Genomic DNA, 19,193 nt, shown 5'->3' on the forward strand with positions numbered 1-19,193 from the left:
GCCCGATGTGCTCAGTGTTATGAATGGAAGGGAAAGCAGTAGCACCTCAGAGGTGGTAGCGGTTTACCGGGATAAATTCGCTCTAAGCAGAAGAGAGCACGGATAGGATGGCATGTGTTTTACACCGGGTGACGAAGTCGGTGTCACTTCAGCAATGCATGTGTTTAACCAAAAGGGGGGATATGTTACTGAGACTACAATTTCAGCAATTTCAAGACAGTATGACTAAAACATGTGTTATTACCTTTAGCCTACTGGATGTTTCCTCACTACTCTCTTTAAGTCCTTGCTGAAAGCTAACGTTAGCTTATTGAAAACAAGCTAGGATCAAGTTTTACTTTCTGGGGAAAGTTATCACTTTCATTCTGTAAAACAAATGTTTAGCACAAGTGAACATATAATGTATAGAAGATTAAAAGTCAGATACCGTAACTCGGCTACTGGCAAATCTAATTCAAACAGTATTCATGCAACATAAGCTAATGTATGGTGGCCCTTCAGACCAAAACAATGCAACATTTCAGGAGGAAAATGTAATATCACATTTCACAAATAAACTTTGTAATTTTCAAAGGCCCTTTGTTTCCCAGCCAAGTGAATCATTTTTTTTTTAAGGAAGTATGAATACATTTAGTTACTCATCTAGTTGCTCGTTTGCATAATGCAGAGGCCCCAGAAGGGGCAAAAATACAATCTAAAAAGTTGCAGTTCATTTTTGTCCAAAGAGTACACCCATACAGTCCAGATAGACAAATACTGGTTCAATAAAGTTTCCCAAGAAAGGGCATTTAGCACTTAGAGAACACTTAAAAATAAAAGAAAGAAAAACAAACAAGATAAGTAACACAAGTTTGTGTTAGATTTGCTCAGAATCACAAAATGTTTATCAGTTCATTCATGTACATATGTGATTATATAGTCTATATGTGTACAGTGCACAAGTGTACATTATATTTACTGTTAAAAAAACTCAACACATAGTGTATGTTTCCTACTAAAAAAAATACACATACACACTTGTGTAGCCTATACTGTAACAATTTTGCACAAATATGTTGTATACACACTTGCACATACATATTCACATGTTTATTCATGAGTGCACTCATACAAACAGTTGTACACTGGCTCACACAAATCCCTGAACAAATCGATGTAGTTGACTGAATGGAACATCCAAATATGTCAGAGTGAGTGAGTGAGGCAAACACAGGCAATAAGGCAGATGTGTCGCAAGACTGCCAGTGCCAAATCTGTCATAGAAACCATATTGCCAAGAGGCAAGGGGAGCTCACCCATGAAATTGTTCATAATGCGTCCATAATTGCCATTTGCCATAGTATTGACTGTGACAATGTGGCAGTCATCTATAAAGCCGGCATCTTATATTGATCAGCGGTGCTGGGAAGATGAGCCATGCTCTGTTCCAGTGAGGTGATTTGCATTCTGGGTAGAAATTCTGCAGCGCAGATGGGTTTGAAATTACAGTAGATATTAAATTACTGCGGTACATTTTGATAGCAGGTGCTGGGATGTATGCTTATCCAAATTTAGACTTTAATATGTTTGTTTGTTAGTGCCACAATAATGCTAGAGAGGCTCACCGAGAGGATACTTCTGTCGATGTACATTATTCTGAAGAATGTTGCAGTGCAAGGCTCCCCAGAGAATGCCGGATGAATAGGCCCCTCTGACAAATTCATTATTTGTGCAGCTTTCATTGCAACCTGCTCTTTTCCTCAGCTTTACATGGACTTTCCTATTGCCCAGGCCTGCTAATGATTACAAAGAAAGTGGGTTTTTAACTTACAAAAGACATTTGAAAAGCTCAGAAGCTGGAAAGAATTGTCAGATTTGTTGACAGCCCTTCCTATGTTACCTTAATAGAGAATTACTTACTTATAGTAAGAGAGCATCAAGTAAATGGTAGTTTAAAAATACAACCACTGTTCAAACGCAATCTGTAGCAGTAACCTTAGTGCTTCAGGATTTTCTCTGCAGTATATATTTTATTGCAGTTACCAGGTAAAATACAAAAAGTCTGGAATCTTTACATAAGTTTTGAAGGTTCTAATGCATTAATTACTAAATTAAAGTAGTGAAATAGATATTTCGAAATAGTTACCAAATATAAAACCAAACAGACTCAGGTCATTTAATGCAATTGATGACTTTAAGTACGAGCTATTGGCCACTAAAATCACAATAAAAACCAAGAGCACCCTTTTTTGTATTATTCAAATGTCATTTGCCATTAAGCCTTATCCAGGATGTCAAAAAGTGTTAGCAAAGTAGAAATGAAGCTATAAAAGACTGGTTTTAAATCATTAGTTATTGTAAAAACAGGAATAATGTAGGGCCTTTCCTTCAGTCATTGCCATTTGAGGAAAAAAATAAAGTAAAACAGAGTCTTAGGAAGGGTGACTGATGTTTTCACTAAGCAGGAAAGCACTAAGAGAGACTGGGAACATGAGGGAACAAAATGCATTAATGACAGATAGCCCTTTGAGTACGCTTCCACATGGACATATGAATATAAAAAGCTTACACATTACAATTTCTCTGCCTCTGTGCGCCCATAAAATAGTTTTTCTTTCGGTAGAGGTAATTAGTTTTTCGCCTTCATTACTGCTGTTGCAAACAATGAAGCTTATGAGCACATCACCTTTCTGAGAGGTTCACCTTAAAGAATGAAACAGCTCTACAAAAGACTGAGTTCTCTGAAAGCTGCAACATACACCATTTATTAAATTCCTCCTACAAATAATAATTATCGAAAATCAGTTATAACAAGTTATATATTGTTTTCCTTTCAAATTAGCATACCTGGCTAAGTGAGAACTCCTTTCAAAGCTAAAGTCTAAGAAATTAACTAAATACATAAAGTGTACGCTAACAAATTGTTTAGAAAGAGCTAAGAGTTTAGGATTACTCTTTAATGGGGAAGTTTACTCTCGAAGAACTACTTTAAACAGTAACACCCTCAAACTCTGCTGGGACATCCTCTCCAAACATATTTTCAAAATGTAATGGAGGAGAGAGGGAGAAACAATTGATGGCTATCACTCAGTGTAGCATGGATTGCAAAATAGAGCTGGTAGTCAGAGCTAACCAGCCATGAGAAGCTACGGTCAGGCTGGGTTTTTCCGCAGAATGGATTGGGAGTCCGATGGAGCTTTGACAGCCACTAGGAGCAAAATGGTCCCTTGAGACTCTGTGTGGGTACCTGTGTTGTAGCTGGGCTAGCACTTCTATAAGCATCAAGGGGATGCCAACCCCTTATTAGCAAAATGATTAAAATGCATCCCCCTTGATAACCTATCAGCTGCCCCACTCCATCCACTAGTACCATGGAGAATGCAAAGGCGTGGGGGATGTTTAGTTGAATATGTTAGTCTAGTCTGTCTGACTCATTGATCCTTTATCAAAGTGAAGTTTCGGCAAGTTAAAATCTATGGCACCGACCATAGCTCTGAAACATCTGTAGTCTAACTGCTGTGTATTGATAAATCCATGAATCTGTCTGTGGTGCTGAAGCAGCCGACGGATTTGTAAATGCATTCTTTATTTATCTTTTCACACAGTCCTGCACTTCTGTACGTTTTTCTCTTGGATCTGTAATATTCTCTAAACGATATACTACAATTGCAAATTCTAAAAACAAATAAATCTGCCTCAAGTATTCCTATAACATTTCTATGATCTTACAGTAACGTGTATGCTGCAAAAATTTCACCTTCGACCGAGCCAACTTGATAACCAAACATTTTAGTTGAAACACAACTTGTATTTCCTCTTAATATGTTTTTTATGCCCCCAACACTAAGACAAATTCTTAAGTGAACATGTTCTTCGCAATAAACCTTATTTGAATACTTAATATCTTGTAAAGCTCTTGGTTAAACAGTAAACTGAGGGTCTATGAGTTGAGTTTACTGCTATTGCAGAGAAATAACACATTTATGTACAACAAAGCAAACAACGTGTAGTGCCATTGCAATAATGCCAATAGATTTTAAGTCATACCTTTCTCATCAGTACACATTAGCTCTAAAGTTGAATAATGCAAACTATTTTCATACTAATCCCCATATTATGTATAAATACTGTACAGGCAGATAAAGCACTTGTATGGGAAACTGGTTCATGTTAGCACATGGGCCACACAGGGTTTGTCTTCATAACACATTGTGAGGTCTAATCTCCTTTAATATTTCATTTGGATTATACTTGTGGTGAGAATAGGTTTGCACACAAGGGGAAATTAACCAATCTCCCCTCTCCTCCCCTCTCTCTTGTGTCCCCCTTTCCTTTCAGCTTGCTCCATGTAGATTGGCTTTTACTTTGGCCAAGGCTACGCAGAGTGCCAACCGACTCAGTGGGAGCTGGTAGGGAATATGAATACACTCAGGGGTCCCATTGACAAGTCTCTTTACTTATCATTGGGTAAGCAGGACACAGAGGGAGCAAGAGGCTCTTGACCCGGATGATTTGAGTCTGTTTCAAGCCCGACTCTAGAACCAGCTTTCAAGCAACTGTTGTGTTGGCGCTGGTCCAGAAGATGACATCATCAGAAGGTGACAGACAAGGTCTTCATAGACAGATGGTCATTAGATCTAATAATGAGTATCTGCAGGTTCCAGCCCAGACAAATGCATACTTCCCTAGTGGGCAATAATCATTATCAGTCAAGGACGTCTTTATCGACATCGGGGGAATCCATCAACAGAAAGCCTAGACACCCTAAATCGCACAAAAGCTCTTAAGTGATGCAGTTCACCAAAAAACGTTTTCCTTCAATGTTGTAAGGGTAATGCTTTTCAACTTCCCTAGTCCTGTACTCTGGTAATATGTATATTGTCCTTAGCAACTCCAAGAGCAAATCATTTCATGCTAATGCTCAGCAGGAAGTCTAGGATCCTCCTAGCAGCTATTTTTATGTAGGCAGTTGTCAAGTCAGGGTGTTGAGGGAATTGCCTTTGCTCACAACATAAGTGCATTCATTATTTGGGTAAAAACTGGCCATTCTTGCTTTGCTTTTCAAGTTTGACATCCAAGTCCAGAGGAGGAATTTGAAGCTGTTCTAAAAGGCCTTGCCATCATTTCTTCAGCCACTTTGATCTCAGTGTCTACTTGGCACAGATGAAGGACGTAGTGGAATACAATTTGTGGGTGAGGAGGTATTGTCATCTTGTCACTGCTTTTTCTACCCCTTTAAGAGTGGTTGATTGTGTCTGAACATGGGTTATTCATCTGTTTCTCCAGTTCAATACCGCATCGGCTCTCTCAGCTGCGAGATTGATTCTCTGCCGCTGGAAGAAAAGTTTCAGAATCATCATCCACCAACTTTCTGCTCTTACAGCTACAAGGGAGATCCTCGATGAGTGCCATTAGATATTTGGAGAGCTGCTAATGCAAGACATTAACACTTATTTTATTCTTACTGTGTTGACATTTTCACAGATCGGGCGTCTGGGAAAACCAGTGAAATATTTTAGTTGATGCAATGTATTTTGTCCTGCAGGCAGATGCTCCTTCAGCACTGCTTCTAAAAACACAGCTACATTTAAGTTTTACATCTTAAAAGCTAAACTAATGATCGCACAACTTCTTTATATCATGAGCAAAACATGGTGCTCAGAATTGCTGTTAATTGTGTTTTTGGTGAGCACTTGTGAGTTCATAACTGCTACACAGTTTTGAGTGATGGGCTTTTGTCCACAGCTGTAGATAGGGACGGCATTGGATCTCCACTTCGGTCCCTGGCACATGGACTTCTACTCTCGTGAGGAGTGCAAAAGAACATTTAAATTAGCCTTTAGGAGGAATTAATCCTAATGACTTCTTTTCATTAACAACTAATTAAATATTCACATGCCGGCTCCAATCTAACGCCCCCACACCCACCTCTTTGTCTCCGTCTCTCATTTCATTGGTGGTCTGCTGCACAGAATTTTGCTATTCTGCTTGAGAGGAAGGCAAAAGTTTATTGTATTGTGTGACTGCATGTATGAGATATGGGCTTAGCAAAATGGGGACGTAGTCTATAACATGACATGAATGGAATTAGTTTTCATTGAAGAGATAATTGAAAATTAAATCGCCAGCAATTACTTTTTATAGCTGACCAGTAAGAGTGCTTACAGGGATACTTATTGTGAATGAATATCGAAATAAAGGATTTTTAAGTCAGGTATTAAAATCGCACATATGGAATGCAAATGAACATTTTCATTAAAATGAATAAGGAACCTGCTGGTGGTTTTTATGCTGCAAGGCATTTCTGAGAGAGGTATATTCTCGATATAGACATGTTGAGATTCCCTTTTTCATGATTTACCAGGTAGCATGCTGGCCACATGGGGCCCAATCAATAGCTTTAACTCATATTGTTAGCTCTGTAAGACAGAATGAAATACCGAGGCATGAGCTGAGTAAAGCCCTGCACTACTAAGAAAGGATCATCTGTTTTCAGCCAGTCCAGACAAAATATCTGTGTACCAGTGGAAGAAATCAGAGGGGAAAAAAACAGCTTCACCCTGATCCAACAAGGTTATGCACAGTTCACCATTGGCTAAGGTGAAGATTTATATCATGATATACATTTAAATATTTTAAACACAAAGGTCAGATAATAAAGCTTAATTCATTTCCTGGCCTAGATAATCCAAAATTAATCAATGTCCAAATTAATTGTCTGGTCTCTAGCTTCTGCTCATAGAGTAGAGGAGTCATGCATGAAAGTAATATTGCAAAGACCAGTGAAGCTCTGAGGTTGCTCTTTCTGCACTCCCAATTGTCAGTGGTAAAAAAGTGATTGACAAATTCCACAATATATTCAGAACTGTGTGGTTAAACAGCCCAATTTCAAAACATACAGTCTTCTCTGTGAGATGTCTGACTCATATGTTACTTTGATGGTTTGCTATATTGTGAAAAAAAAACGTGTTAAAGGTACGAAAGAAATTATCAATTTGTGCGCCAACACATGCTTCAATTAACAAGTTACTGTTATCACAGCCTACTTATTCAAACTGACTGACGCTCTCTCTGTTAAACTGCGCTAATTGACACATAGTATATTTCAATTTCCTCAGGGGATTAATTAAGTTGACAACCACTGACAGGTATGAATGTGCAGTGCAATAAAAACATGGTTTATAAAAAGGCTGCACAAGCTCCCCTCACTGCTCTATCTGCTTGTTTTAATTATACGTCTTTTTAACACTGAAACAAGCTGGGTTTTTTTGTATCACTTTCTAAATATTTTATACACAGTTAATACTAAACCTAATTTCATCAGTTTGTTTCTTGTTGGCTCGGGTGATTAATTCCTGTTTTAGCAATTGGGGATTTTTAATGAGCATTTCCAGTTAAGTGTGGAGTATCTGATCCTGAAGGCGCTTTAATGACCCAACACACACACAGTGGCAAGGATGGAGCAACATGGTGTGTCAGTTTTTAATCACCTTCCTCTTCCCTCCATCACTCAGTGAGGGGAAGCTTGGAGCAGCAGCAGCCTCCTTTTCCACTCCAGTAGACCCTATCTCTGCCACAACCGAGGGCCAGGAGCCGACGGCGTGGCGGCAGCTGAGACCAGGCTGGAGGGGGAACATGGAAGAGGAGGCGGGCAAGCAGCTAGAGGTGAAAGCAGCAGCAGCAGCAGCAGCAGCCGCCGCAGGAGGACTGAGATGGATGAACAGTACTCCACAGGATCAATCAGGCACTCACAGCCACAGCAGATCCTAACGCGCTGCTGCTGCTGCTGCTGCAACAACATGCCCTGCCCCCATAAAACACATCAGCCCACAGTCTATATGGCACCTTTTTTGCCAGATATATAGAGAGAGTCAAACTGAGAGAGGAGCGAGGAAGGAAACATGAGGAGGGTGAGAGAGAGAGAGAGAGAGAGAGAGAGAGAGAGAGAGAGAGAGAGAGAGAGAGAGAGAGAGACAGTGAGAGAGGTTTAGGAGTAGTGGGAGGTTGTATTGATTGTTTTCACTGGAGTATAATTGCAATTAAAGGCTGCAAGCAGCCCAGTGGATCAGTTTCGATGTTGTCACCCAGCAGGACACAACCATGACGCATCCTTACTCATCTCCTCGGCCAGCAGGGAAAAGTGCTAATACACTGCGTGTCCCTGTAGACAGTGTGTGGATTAGTGCCACGATGTGCAGTAAATAAATGCTCTAACTACATATAAACAAAATATCTTAATCATCGCAACCACAAACACATGAAAGCAACAGTGTTACATGTTTTTACACTTTTAGGGGAGAGAGACTCATTTCTGGATCAGGAGGTAGGAGAAAAGTGCATATGAATGACATTATTGCCCTCTTGTTAACATCCAGATGTTTGTCTGTTGATAAAAAATGTGAGTGCTTTAATACTCAACCTCAGATTGTTATTATAGTCTGCTGACAGTCTGTTTGTGTGGTTTGGTCTGGTGAACAGGCCCTCAAGGGAATGAGATGGCTTGTTGAAGTTTTTGTTTCAGGAAAAGGCTTGTTTTTCTGAGAAAGTCGAGGACTCTTACGCAACAGAGGCCCATGAAGTGTTGGAGAGAACTTTAGGATTTCAGTCTTTGCAGACCATTTACATTCACAAACACCTACTGTATACAACACACTACAGGAGAGGTCAAATCCGAAAAAAGCACCATATGGCCCCTTGAACCTAGGCCATTGTTATCAGTCATACAAAATAGCACTCTTTAAAAAACAAAAACAAGAATGAAGTAAAAATATTAGTAAGTGTCCCCAAATAGAAAAATGAATTTAAAGGGCTTAAAAGGCGCACTCACTTGCCTCAGAATGAATGTCTGTATACTAACAGCAATGGTAGTTTTCTTATCTTAATGGAGTTCAAATCTTTTAGCTTCACTCTGGCAACAGTTTGAGCATTTTAAATATGTCAAAGTGCCACAATCAACAGTTACTCTGCGCTCATCCGGCCGGACTTTCTTTCATAGAACTAATCAGTGCATCCCATTAATTTTTTTGGAACCTCAATTTCCTGCCTGTGTGTGAATGTGACATCTTTATGGGAACCAAATCCACTATTCATTAACGAGGGGAAGCTGTATCAAGAGCAAACATCTTTAATTAACACATCCCCAGCATTTCCTGTCTTTGATCTCCCCATTTGATTTATTCCTCTGCAAGAAGAGATTGGGGTGGTTGAGGGATACACGAGGAGTTCGGAGGGGACCAAGATGCTTCATGAGAAAATAGCTAAATTGTGGAGCCCCTGTTGATGAGGAAGTATTGCGGCATTAGGACCTTTTGACTGCGTGTCATGGGAGCAGCTCAATTACCAGTCAGCGCGGCTATCTCTATAATAGCTCGATAAGGCAATAATCCAAAATCCATAGTTTTAATGACTTTCTGTCTCATTAAGCGCCATTTTCTAAAAGACAGACACATAAGAGGCCTTCCTATTGTCCAGAAACCTATTGTTAAGAACTAGTTAATGGCTTTTAAAAAGTATAAATATATATATTTTACCCAACCACGTTATAACTGTTCAATGTCAAACAGGTCAGAGGGAAGTAGAGGAGAGAAATCTGCTTCAGCTTAGTTCACACACTGGATTAAGATCTTTCCAGTTGGGATGAGATTTTGACTCTGTTCAAAGGTTTTCATTCCAGTTTAGAACTACACGAGTTCTGTATTTACAATAGACTTATAAAGATTTGGGGGTTGAAACGGAAATCCCAGGGCCACATGTCATCTCTGTCTCCTGTGAAATATGAATGCCTTCATAACCCAATGTGTCGACGTTGAGATTCTGTTCTCGTAATTCTCAGCACCATCTAGTGTTGGGCTGTGACACTGTCCTGTTTGATGTTTTTCTGGCATGTGCAGTCAAAGTGATTTATAATTTGCCTTCTGTCTTGAATCAAAAACTGCTCTGTAGTTAAAACCTGAAAATATCAGCAATAAAACAAAACAAAAAAAAATACTTTAAGGTCTATTAATAACAAGCATCAAAAGCTGTGCTGATGTTGCTTATTCTATAATTTTACATTAAGTTATAAATGAATGATTAAGCAAACGACCATAGTTATTTAAAACTTGATTACCATATACATAGAAATGAATAATGGTGGAATACATTTATATTTTTGTTTACTTGACAAGGTTATAGTTGGATGGATTATTTTTTACTTTTGTTTCTTTTTTTAGATGGGCGTTTAGAGTGGAATTGTAACTCCTCTGAAATCATACAACAATACCTCTTCGGACTCATGGAAAAAAAAAATCACAAGCCGACACATCTACAGATCCTCAACTGCAGTCACTGAATGACGTGACAAAAATGTGTAATTTAGGCAAAAAAAGGGGTTATTTTTCCCATTTCCCAAAGTAGGCTACAGTTCCTTTGATGTATGACGTTACACATAGCTTATTCTGTAAATGAGCATAAACCTTTTTCTCCTTTTTACTTCCTCTCGGAGAGCCATGTGGGATGAGAGATGGTACAGAAACATTTTCCTTACATTATAATTCATGCTGGTTCAAAACGGAAATGGAATTACTGCATGATGTAAAATATTCTCAAGAACTTGCACTCTATTACATCAGACAATTCATTTTAACGTTAAGCAGAAATTTTGATGTGTGCCTTTATATCAAAAAGTATTCATTAGACCCTTCAGGCCAAATTTCTGACAAAAATGTGTTTTTTGCATGAAACAGAAGTGGTAGAATTTATCAAATAGATTAAATGCATAAACGGTTCTCTGTCCATTCAATCACTACACTCATTTCCTCCAGTGATATATTTGTTTGTATGTGTGTCATTTTTTTACTGGTCAAAGCAGGAGGTGTGTGGTCTGTGATAATACTGTGAGAAAGACCACAGCTGTATAGCAGACGTTTGTCACAGGGGAAAAAACAGCAAGATTTTTTTTAGACCACCTGAAGGTCAAATGGAGGTATAAGAGATGTTGAGAAGCCTTCGTTCCCGAGCAGAAACATTGTGACACACTGCAGACATGCTTAGGTTTCTGGTGTTGACAAGTCTTGCAGCCCTGGGTAAGAAAACGACAGCACGCACTGTCTAACCATTTATTATTCATATCTTTCACTCTCTTACTCTATCAGTCAGTCACTCTCTCTGTCATCCAGTCACTCACTCATTTTTCATTTAGTCAACACTCCACATAATCTGCTCTACCAGCACACTCACTACCCTCATTTCTCCTTTCCTCTTTCTATAGGTGGAAAGCAAACAATATTATGATGTTTCTAGGAAAACATGTATAGATCATAGCCAATGTTTTCATGTTTTTTTAAACAGTGCTGGCTGACCTGGTGCCCCAGCCCAGGTACATCGAGGACAGCTTGGAAAGAGTTGTTGGAGGTGAGGTGGCCACACCCAACTCCTGGCCCTGGCAGGTAATCTACTGTCAAACCAAACTAAACTAAATGCCCTGTTTCAGCTGAAAGACTTACCAATACAGTGCCACAATGTCTGATTTACAAATGACAATGATAAGGTTTCTGCAGGGGTATAACTCTGGCCTGTTTTCTCTCCCTTAGATCTCCCTTCAGTACAAATCTGGCAGCGGCTACTACCACACATGTGGAGGAACCCTTATTGCCAAAAACTGGGTTATGACTGCTGCTCACTGTGTGGACAGGTAACATAATGACTAACTCCTGCATACACTTGGTATCCTTCGGCTGTATTAGTTTAGATGCATTACTGTGCATTCTGTAATTACTTTGACTTAAATATCCATAGCTACTCTTATCGCATACCCAGGAATGATTTATTTAATTGTTTCCAAATGTCACCAGCATGAGAGAACTTCTGACAGCCTCATTTATATTTGTCATATTCCAACAGCATCCATTTGTTTTATTAGAGAGTAAATAAAGGCTCCAAACAAAGGAATAAAAACATAATAAAAACCAGGAGTCATTAAATGGCATATTGTGACCTTTAGTTTTTATGATTTTTTTTTTTTGTTCTCCAGTTTGCTTTAATAAAAAATATTCCGGCTAAGCTGACTTGCAATCAAGTCATTTAAAAGACAACAAATAATTGATTGATAAAAATACTGGGTTTCTCTTTGCTTCGTTTTTTGAAATATTGCAGGAGTAGGGAGTGGCGCGTCGTTATCGGCGAACATGATCTCAACAGCAACAATGGCAGGGAGCAGATCAAGACTGTCAGCAATGTTTATATCCATAGCCTGTGGGACTCCTCCAACGTGGCTAATGGGTGAGGACTTTTTTTTTACACTCACATATTTAAAAGATCTTTCAGAAGGTTTAGGTAATAAATTTGTCTCATTACCTAAATATCTTGCATGATGTTCTGTTACAGCGTAAGAGTGCCCCCTCAGAAAGATGGTGCTCTTACCAACGGACAAAAAGTCCTCCATAGGAGTGTGGTATTTCTAAAAAGTTGATTTTGTGTTCAACCTGTTTGATGCATACATGTCCACCTCAGGTACGACATTGCCCTGATGCGTCTGACCTCTGAGGCCACCCTTAACTCCTTCGCCCAGCTGGGCTCTCTGCCTCCCAACGGCCAGATTCTGCCCAACAACAACCTCTGCTACATCACCGGATGGGGACTCACTTCCAGTGAGCAAACCGCATGATACCGTCAGTTTGAATGCGTTTTCTTTAAAGCTCTGTGTCTTACCTTTCCAATTCTGCATATTCCAGCTGGTGGCAGCATTTCCGCTCAGCTGAAGCAGGCCTACCTTCCCATGGTCGACCACAAGACCTGCACCAGCCCTACCTGGTGGGGCAGCACCGTTTCCAACACCATGGTGTGTGGTGGTGGTGGTGCCGAGAGCGGATGCAATGTGAGTTCCCTCCTACATGAAAAAGACATTTGAAAAATTTCATGAATCAAATGTTATTTTCAGTCATTTTATAGAGGACTACTTAGATTTTGGAAGATAGGAAGTTGGCTATAACCAACGTGATCACAATCTTGCATATTTTAGCCCTAACAGAAAAATCTTCAATGTTGTTATATATTTTTATATGTTATATCCACCAATGAATCACTCTGTCATGGATATTAAGAGGCTGTCTTTAATGTGGTTCCCCTCAGGGTGACTCTGGCGGCCCTCTGAACTGCCTTGTTGATGGAAAATACTATGTCCACGGTATTGCCAGCTTTGTGTCTGGTTATGGATGCAACGCACCCAGGAAGCCCACCGTCTTCACCCGTGTCTCAGCCTACATCAACTGGATAAACCAGGTTCAGTGTTAGGGATGTGGTTGTCTATCATTTTTTAAATGACAGGCCCTTAAAATGACTCTTCGTCAGTTTGGAAGTTCATGTATACTAGTTTCCAAAATCTAAGTTGTGCATGAGTAATTTTTTATTTGTTCATTTTAATTAGAATATAGAAATCAAAAACATGTGCAGGCAAGTCAGAAATCCACTATTGGGTTAGCTTAAAAAAAAAAGTATCCGTAAAAGGGAGAAAAAAATATATAAATAAAATAATTATTATTGGTCGCTAATAGAACAACAGCACTATGAAATGAAGTAACATTATTTATTTTAAGATGTTGGATTTTTATTTACTAGATTCTGAAAATATTATGGGTAGTCAAATGCATTTATCCTATTTTGTATAAGTTGGCTGCGTCATATCAACTATAATTTGCTTTAATCTTTTCCAGGTCATGGCTTAAGCAGACGAGTCATCCATGTTGCAGCACACAAAGACAGAGAATGCATTCAGCCGTTTTTTCATCGACTGTGCTTCCTCTTTTCTCTGATCTTATTCTACAAAAAATAAACTTCATTAAACTTTGAATGTTGACTGGTTTTTCATCAGAAAGTGTTTGCAAACAGCTGCCAATCTTTGTACATCTACTTTGTTTTAGGCCTAAAGCTATTCTCCTTACACGCAACAACACAATACAAATTCATGGATTTATATACTTTAGCAAACAACTCCTCACATTAAAGTGTGGCCGCAGACAGAAATAAATGTTCTGCACTGATATTTCTTAACAAACAACTTTCATGTTTCGGTTAATCGAGTTTGATGAGGCAACACGCCGTCACACGCTATCACAAACTGGGATAAAGCCTGAGACAGATCACAGGTGCCTCTCTTAACCCTGCAGGCTCAGCAGAGGGGGAACATCAGATGAAGGTCAGCTGAGGATATCAAAATTAGACATGCACGTGTTTCTGCTGTTCACCACTCTCGCAGCCACAGGTGAATAATATCAAGGCTGTACGGACATAATCTAATGCTGAAAAAGTCTTTATAAAACCATGTTAAGATGGTTTGTGTTAATGAGTTTCCACTGGGTCTCAGTGCTGGCTAAAGTGGAGATACTGTCAAGCTATAAGTGGCTTAAGAGAGGCTTCACTTATCCTAGCATTGTCAGATGTAGTATAGAATAGCTACATAAGAACATATACAAATAAAATAAAGGTTGTATGTTGTAAGTGTATGATCCTATATTCAGTAAGGACAATCCAACAGACATTTAGTAATGACACCACTCTGCTTTGGCTGGCGTAGCCTATGTCTAATGACAGCATACGTGGCGCAGGGCTATCTTCCTGTAACGAGATCAAGCTCAATAACCGCCCCCGATGCATTCATCATGAAACTTATCACTCACATAATTCTAATTGTAGAGTATGCAGTAGTTACATTGTATGTTACGGTAAATATAAAGAGGCAAATATTGCACCTTTTACTCCATTACATTTATTTGAAGGTTTGCATTACCAATTACTGTATTATTGAAAGTATGATTATAATTATTATCAAACAATAGTATATAATATTGTATTATTAAAGATGAAGGTTAAAAGCTTTATATTAGGCAAAACTATCACCACTTTCAGAAGCACCAACATTGACATTGCATTAATCCATCAAAATATAGATTAGAATCCAATAATGTAACACAATATATTATTCTTATTTTTGGTACGTGCAATTCTACACTGAAATTAATATTTCATCTAATGATTCATGTAAACCTTGAAACACTGGGGTATCTATCCTCCCTTAAATGTTTAAAGCAGGGCATATGGGGAGGTTAAAATAACCACACGTATTTCATGTGAATGTGTAAGTTAAAACCGGATTTCCATATATTAAACCGAGACTCTAAACAGTGCTCAATGTATTGAATACTCGATGTTCTTTTGGTCATATTTGCAGTTACATTTTTATAAAATCTATCACTAGCAACTTTTGTATGCTGCTTAAGCCTCAGTAAAACCAGTAAAATAAAACCCTAAATTATTTCTCTTGCCTAAAGCAAATTGACCCTGCTTCACACAGTCATTGTTGAATTAAACATGTAATCGTTGAAGAAAGAAATAGTATCTTCTCAAATCTTGAAATCAACATAATCTGGTTCCTTATACCAGCAGTGCTACGTCCAACTCTTTTCTCTGTCCCAGCAGCCTTTTCTACTGTACACTGGGCCCCATTAATACTTGTAAAAATGAATAAGTGTAATTCTGTAGCGTAGCTTTGGGATGTTACTCTCAGCTTTAAACATTGATCTTTATCTAGTCAACGTGTAATTGGTAACACACATTATAATCTCGTTAGAGCGCTTTCTCTCCGCACATTACCCCATAACATGCGCATTTAAATTTCCATTTTACATGGTGGACGAGTGTGAGGCCCTTAAACCATGCCGTGGTACATTACATTACATGCTGTGTGTGCTGCGTCACAACCCGATCCTCTCTTATGGCACATTTTTTTTAAAGCAGTCAGCTGTCTTTTGTATATAAATAAGTCTATAGCATGATTTTGTTTCTGCTGATACTCAATTCAAACATTCGGTTAATACATAGCCTTTTGTAAAATAAGGCTTTATCTAATGCATCAAGGTGACAGCAACCATACACTTCAATAAGCATCGATAAACAGAGGAAAGAGCATAGGTGTAAAGAAACTGAGTACATGTACTCAAGTACTATAGGCTACGTAAATTCAGTTTTGAGGGATTTGTACTTAACTTGAGGATTTCCATTTTTTGCTATTTTGTACTTCTACCCCACTACAAATCAGTGGTATGTAGTGTCCTTTTTTTCCACTACATTTATTTAATATCCTTAGTTACTTTGCAGATTTTGATTACTGAAGTGAAATATAATCAACACTTAAGTAAGACTTTAGTTAAACCTGGATTAAATTCACAAGCTACCCTGCAGTATACAAAGCCATTCTAATTAGCTGCACCTTTACCAGGTGTGATTAATGCATCAATAATTATAATCGGAACATATATTATATATAAACCGATCTGCATACTGAGTACTTTTACTTCCGGTACTTTATGTTGAATCTAAAGTGTGTGTACCCTAAAATTAACTAACATTAGTGTTGGACATTTGCAGCCGTTTCACAACGTGTTATTATGCCTGACACACCCTACTACCTCAATGTCGGCTATTTTTACTAAAATAAATCAGAAAACATGACAAAACTCAAGGTAAAATGAAAATAAAGAACAGTTTTTGGACTCAAAGCTACTGTAACGGCCGGTACACACGGTTCCGTTCCGTTAACGCTTGACGTCAAGCGCCGCCGAAATGCATTTGTAGTTCCGTCGTGTCGCGTAGGCTCCATTGCTCGCGTCGAAGTTGAGAAAAGTTCAACTTCTCAAGCGTTGACCGAAGCGCCAGCCAATCAAATCGCGTGTATGTACAAATGTCAGGAGAGCCATAGCTCGACTCATTTCCTCATTTACCAAGAAATGGAGGAAAAAATGATAAGAACTGTAGGGAATCAACCGGTTTTGTACGACCTCAAACAGGAGAAACCAGGCGTGGAGGGAGGTGGCAGAGACAGTGGGTGGAACTGGTATGTATTCGCATGTTTGGGGAGTTTATATCCAGTGTACTTCGTTTTAACATTGAATGGACAGCTAGCAGGCATATACAGTATATTAAGCTAGCATGGCATGTTGCATAAAATAGCGCCATAGACATCCCATAAATCAATTTTCTGCAATAATCAAGCTCTAAAAAGTGGGTTTTTTGCTTTGAGTGTCCGTAGCCAGGCGGGAGATTAATGTGATTGGTTGTCAGTCGTGTTAAACCCAAGCGCCAGATACGCCCTCCGGCGAGCATTAACGGAACGTAACCGTGTGAATGTTGCTTAAGTGGAACACAGGGGCCGGTGGCTTGGCGCCGCCCTCTTCACATTGATAACATGATAGTTTGTTGTTGTACACACCTGTCTGAACGGCGGTCTGTGAGCTTTTTAAAAGCAAACTTAAGTCTTTCTCAATCTGCTCCAGGTTTAACTTTTCCGGCCAGTCACTTAAAGAGCAGCAGGACGGCCTTACACACCTCACTGGAGGCCAGAGTTCTTCAGGCACCGCTGAATGCACCACCCATTAGCCTGTTAGCATTTAGCATGTAAATAAGACCCAGCATGCAACTGTTTGTTCACAACATCTTAGGTGCATTTGATTTTGACTTGACAACTTTACTGTTCAAAATCAGGTTTCAAACAGCTGTGTTGACTTGTTGTGTAATGTGTAGGACAACCCTTCTTCTTTTTTGAAAGCTGTGCAGCTCCTCCCCGGGACTTTTCCTCACCCCGTGTAGCTCGTCGGCGCACCAGGCACAACCCTCTTCACACAGCATTTGGACTCACCGACAGGTCCAGATATTTAGCTTGCTAGACATCTGTCGGGCATTGGGGACACATGCCCGTCCGGGAGTCTCTCACCTCGCTCTTGAGCAGTTCACACATAATGATCAAACGCCGACTGCCGATTTAACGCCGATTTGCCCCCGAGCTCCAAAATCCGTCTGGGAGCGGCTGATTGGGCTAAAAATCGTGTAGTGTGAACTTGGCATTAGCGGGCTGGCGTGGCGCGGTTTTCTTTTAGCTATGCTTTTTAACCAATAATGACATAATGTGTTGTATTGTTCACTAACAAGCCACTTGAATAGCAAAGAGAGTGGTAGTGCAAGAGTAAAGTTGTCTTAAGGCTGGGTGGATGTGGTAATGATGTACACAGGAGGCTACGCATAGTTCTACATTCAATACTTTTTCTCCGAAAATAAAAAATGAGGCAATTCAGTTTTACTTCAATTTCAACAAGGCATTTTCTTCCAAAAGAAAAAAAAGCATAACAAATTTTAAGATGACATTTAAGTACAGTGAAAAAACAGTCATTCGAAAGATAAGAAAATTAAGAAATCAGGTAGAAAATACAAGAATAAAAGGTACTAGTGTGTTTTATTAAATACAAATCAGCATCAAACAGAAAAGCCTTTATTTAAAAGAAGTGAGAGATGCAGCAGACTTGCAGTTTTATGTGAGTATGTTCAAAATATATGATGCGTAAAAACTGAACACTGCTTCTCAATATTTAGTTTCGACTCTGGAAACAAAGGGCAGACATGAACCTGTTGACCCAACACGTCTGGATTGTTCATAATGTAGCCGAAGATCATAAATGAGCGCTGAACCATTCAGTTCTTTATAAACCAACAGTGCTGCACGCCTCCTTACCACTACCCGCTCCAGAAAACACATCACACCTGTCCTCCGTGAACTTCATTGGCTTCCAATAAAACACCAAATCAACTTCAAAATCTTACTCACCACCTACAAGGCCCTCAACAACTTAGCCAGCCCCCCTCCTACCTTGCTGACCTCCTCCATCACCATGCCCCCTCCCGATCCCTCAGGTACGTCTCTGCCAACCAACTGCAAGTCCCCCGGACAAAGCGCCGGACCTGGGGTGATCGGGCCTTCTCAGTTGCTGCCCCCTCCTTATGGAATTCGTTTCCCTCCCACCTCAAAGTCTCCCCAACCCTCTCTTCTTTCAAATCTGCACTAAAAACACACCTTTTTACTCTAGCCTTCACCACCTAACTCCTACCTTCTTCTTCTTCTTCTTGTTTTAACCTCTGTTTTGTTTTTAACCCTAGTATAAATTAATAAATGATCTGTTTGCATAGTTTTGATAGGGCAATATGTAAAGCGTCTTTGAGTACCGCAAAAAGCGCGATATAAATGTGATTTATTATTAGTAGTAGTATTTGGAAGTTAATTATTTCAAAGACAGAAAGCTATACTAACCTCAGCACTGGAGTTATGTGAAGGTTAAATAATGGAAAAACTGACAAAAGCAAACAAACAAAACATAATTGCTCAAAAGAATGGAAAAATGTATGTCCCTGAGTAAGCA

General features: G+C 39.3%; 1 protein-coding gene across 1 annotated transcript; it reads left to right on the forward strand.

The window, feature by feature from the left end:
• The first annotated feature begins 10,880 nt into the window (after nt 1-10,880).
• LOC134882988 (elastase-1-like) lies at nt 10,881-13,804 on the forward strand. The gene is made up of 8 exons (XM_063911049.1): nt 10,881-11,042; nt 11,308-11,405; nt 11,550-11,650; nt 12,112-12,237; nt 12,469-12,605; nt 12,690-12,832; nt 13,087-13,236; nt 13,668-13,804. Exons 1-8 carry the CDS (start codon nt 11,003-11,005, stop codon nt 13,677-13,679), a joined length of 807 nt encoding a protein of 268 aa, XP_063767119.1. The 5' UTR covers nt 10,881-11,002; the 3' UTR covers nt 13,680-13,804.
• The last annotated feature ends 5,389 nt before the right edge of the window (nt 13,805-19,193 follow it).

This window comes from Eleginops maclovinus, chromosome 20 (genome assembly GCF_036324505.1).
Source record: "Eleginops maclovinus isolate JMC-PN-2008 ecotype Puerto Natales chromosome 20, JC_Emac_rtc_rv5, whole genome shotgun sequence".
Classification (NCBI taxonomy): Eukaryota; Metazoa; Chordata; class Actinopteri; order Perciformes; family Eleginopidae; genus Eleginops; species Eleginops maclovinus.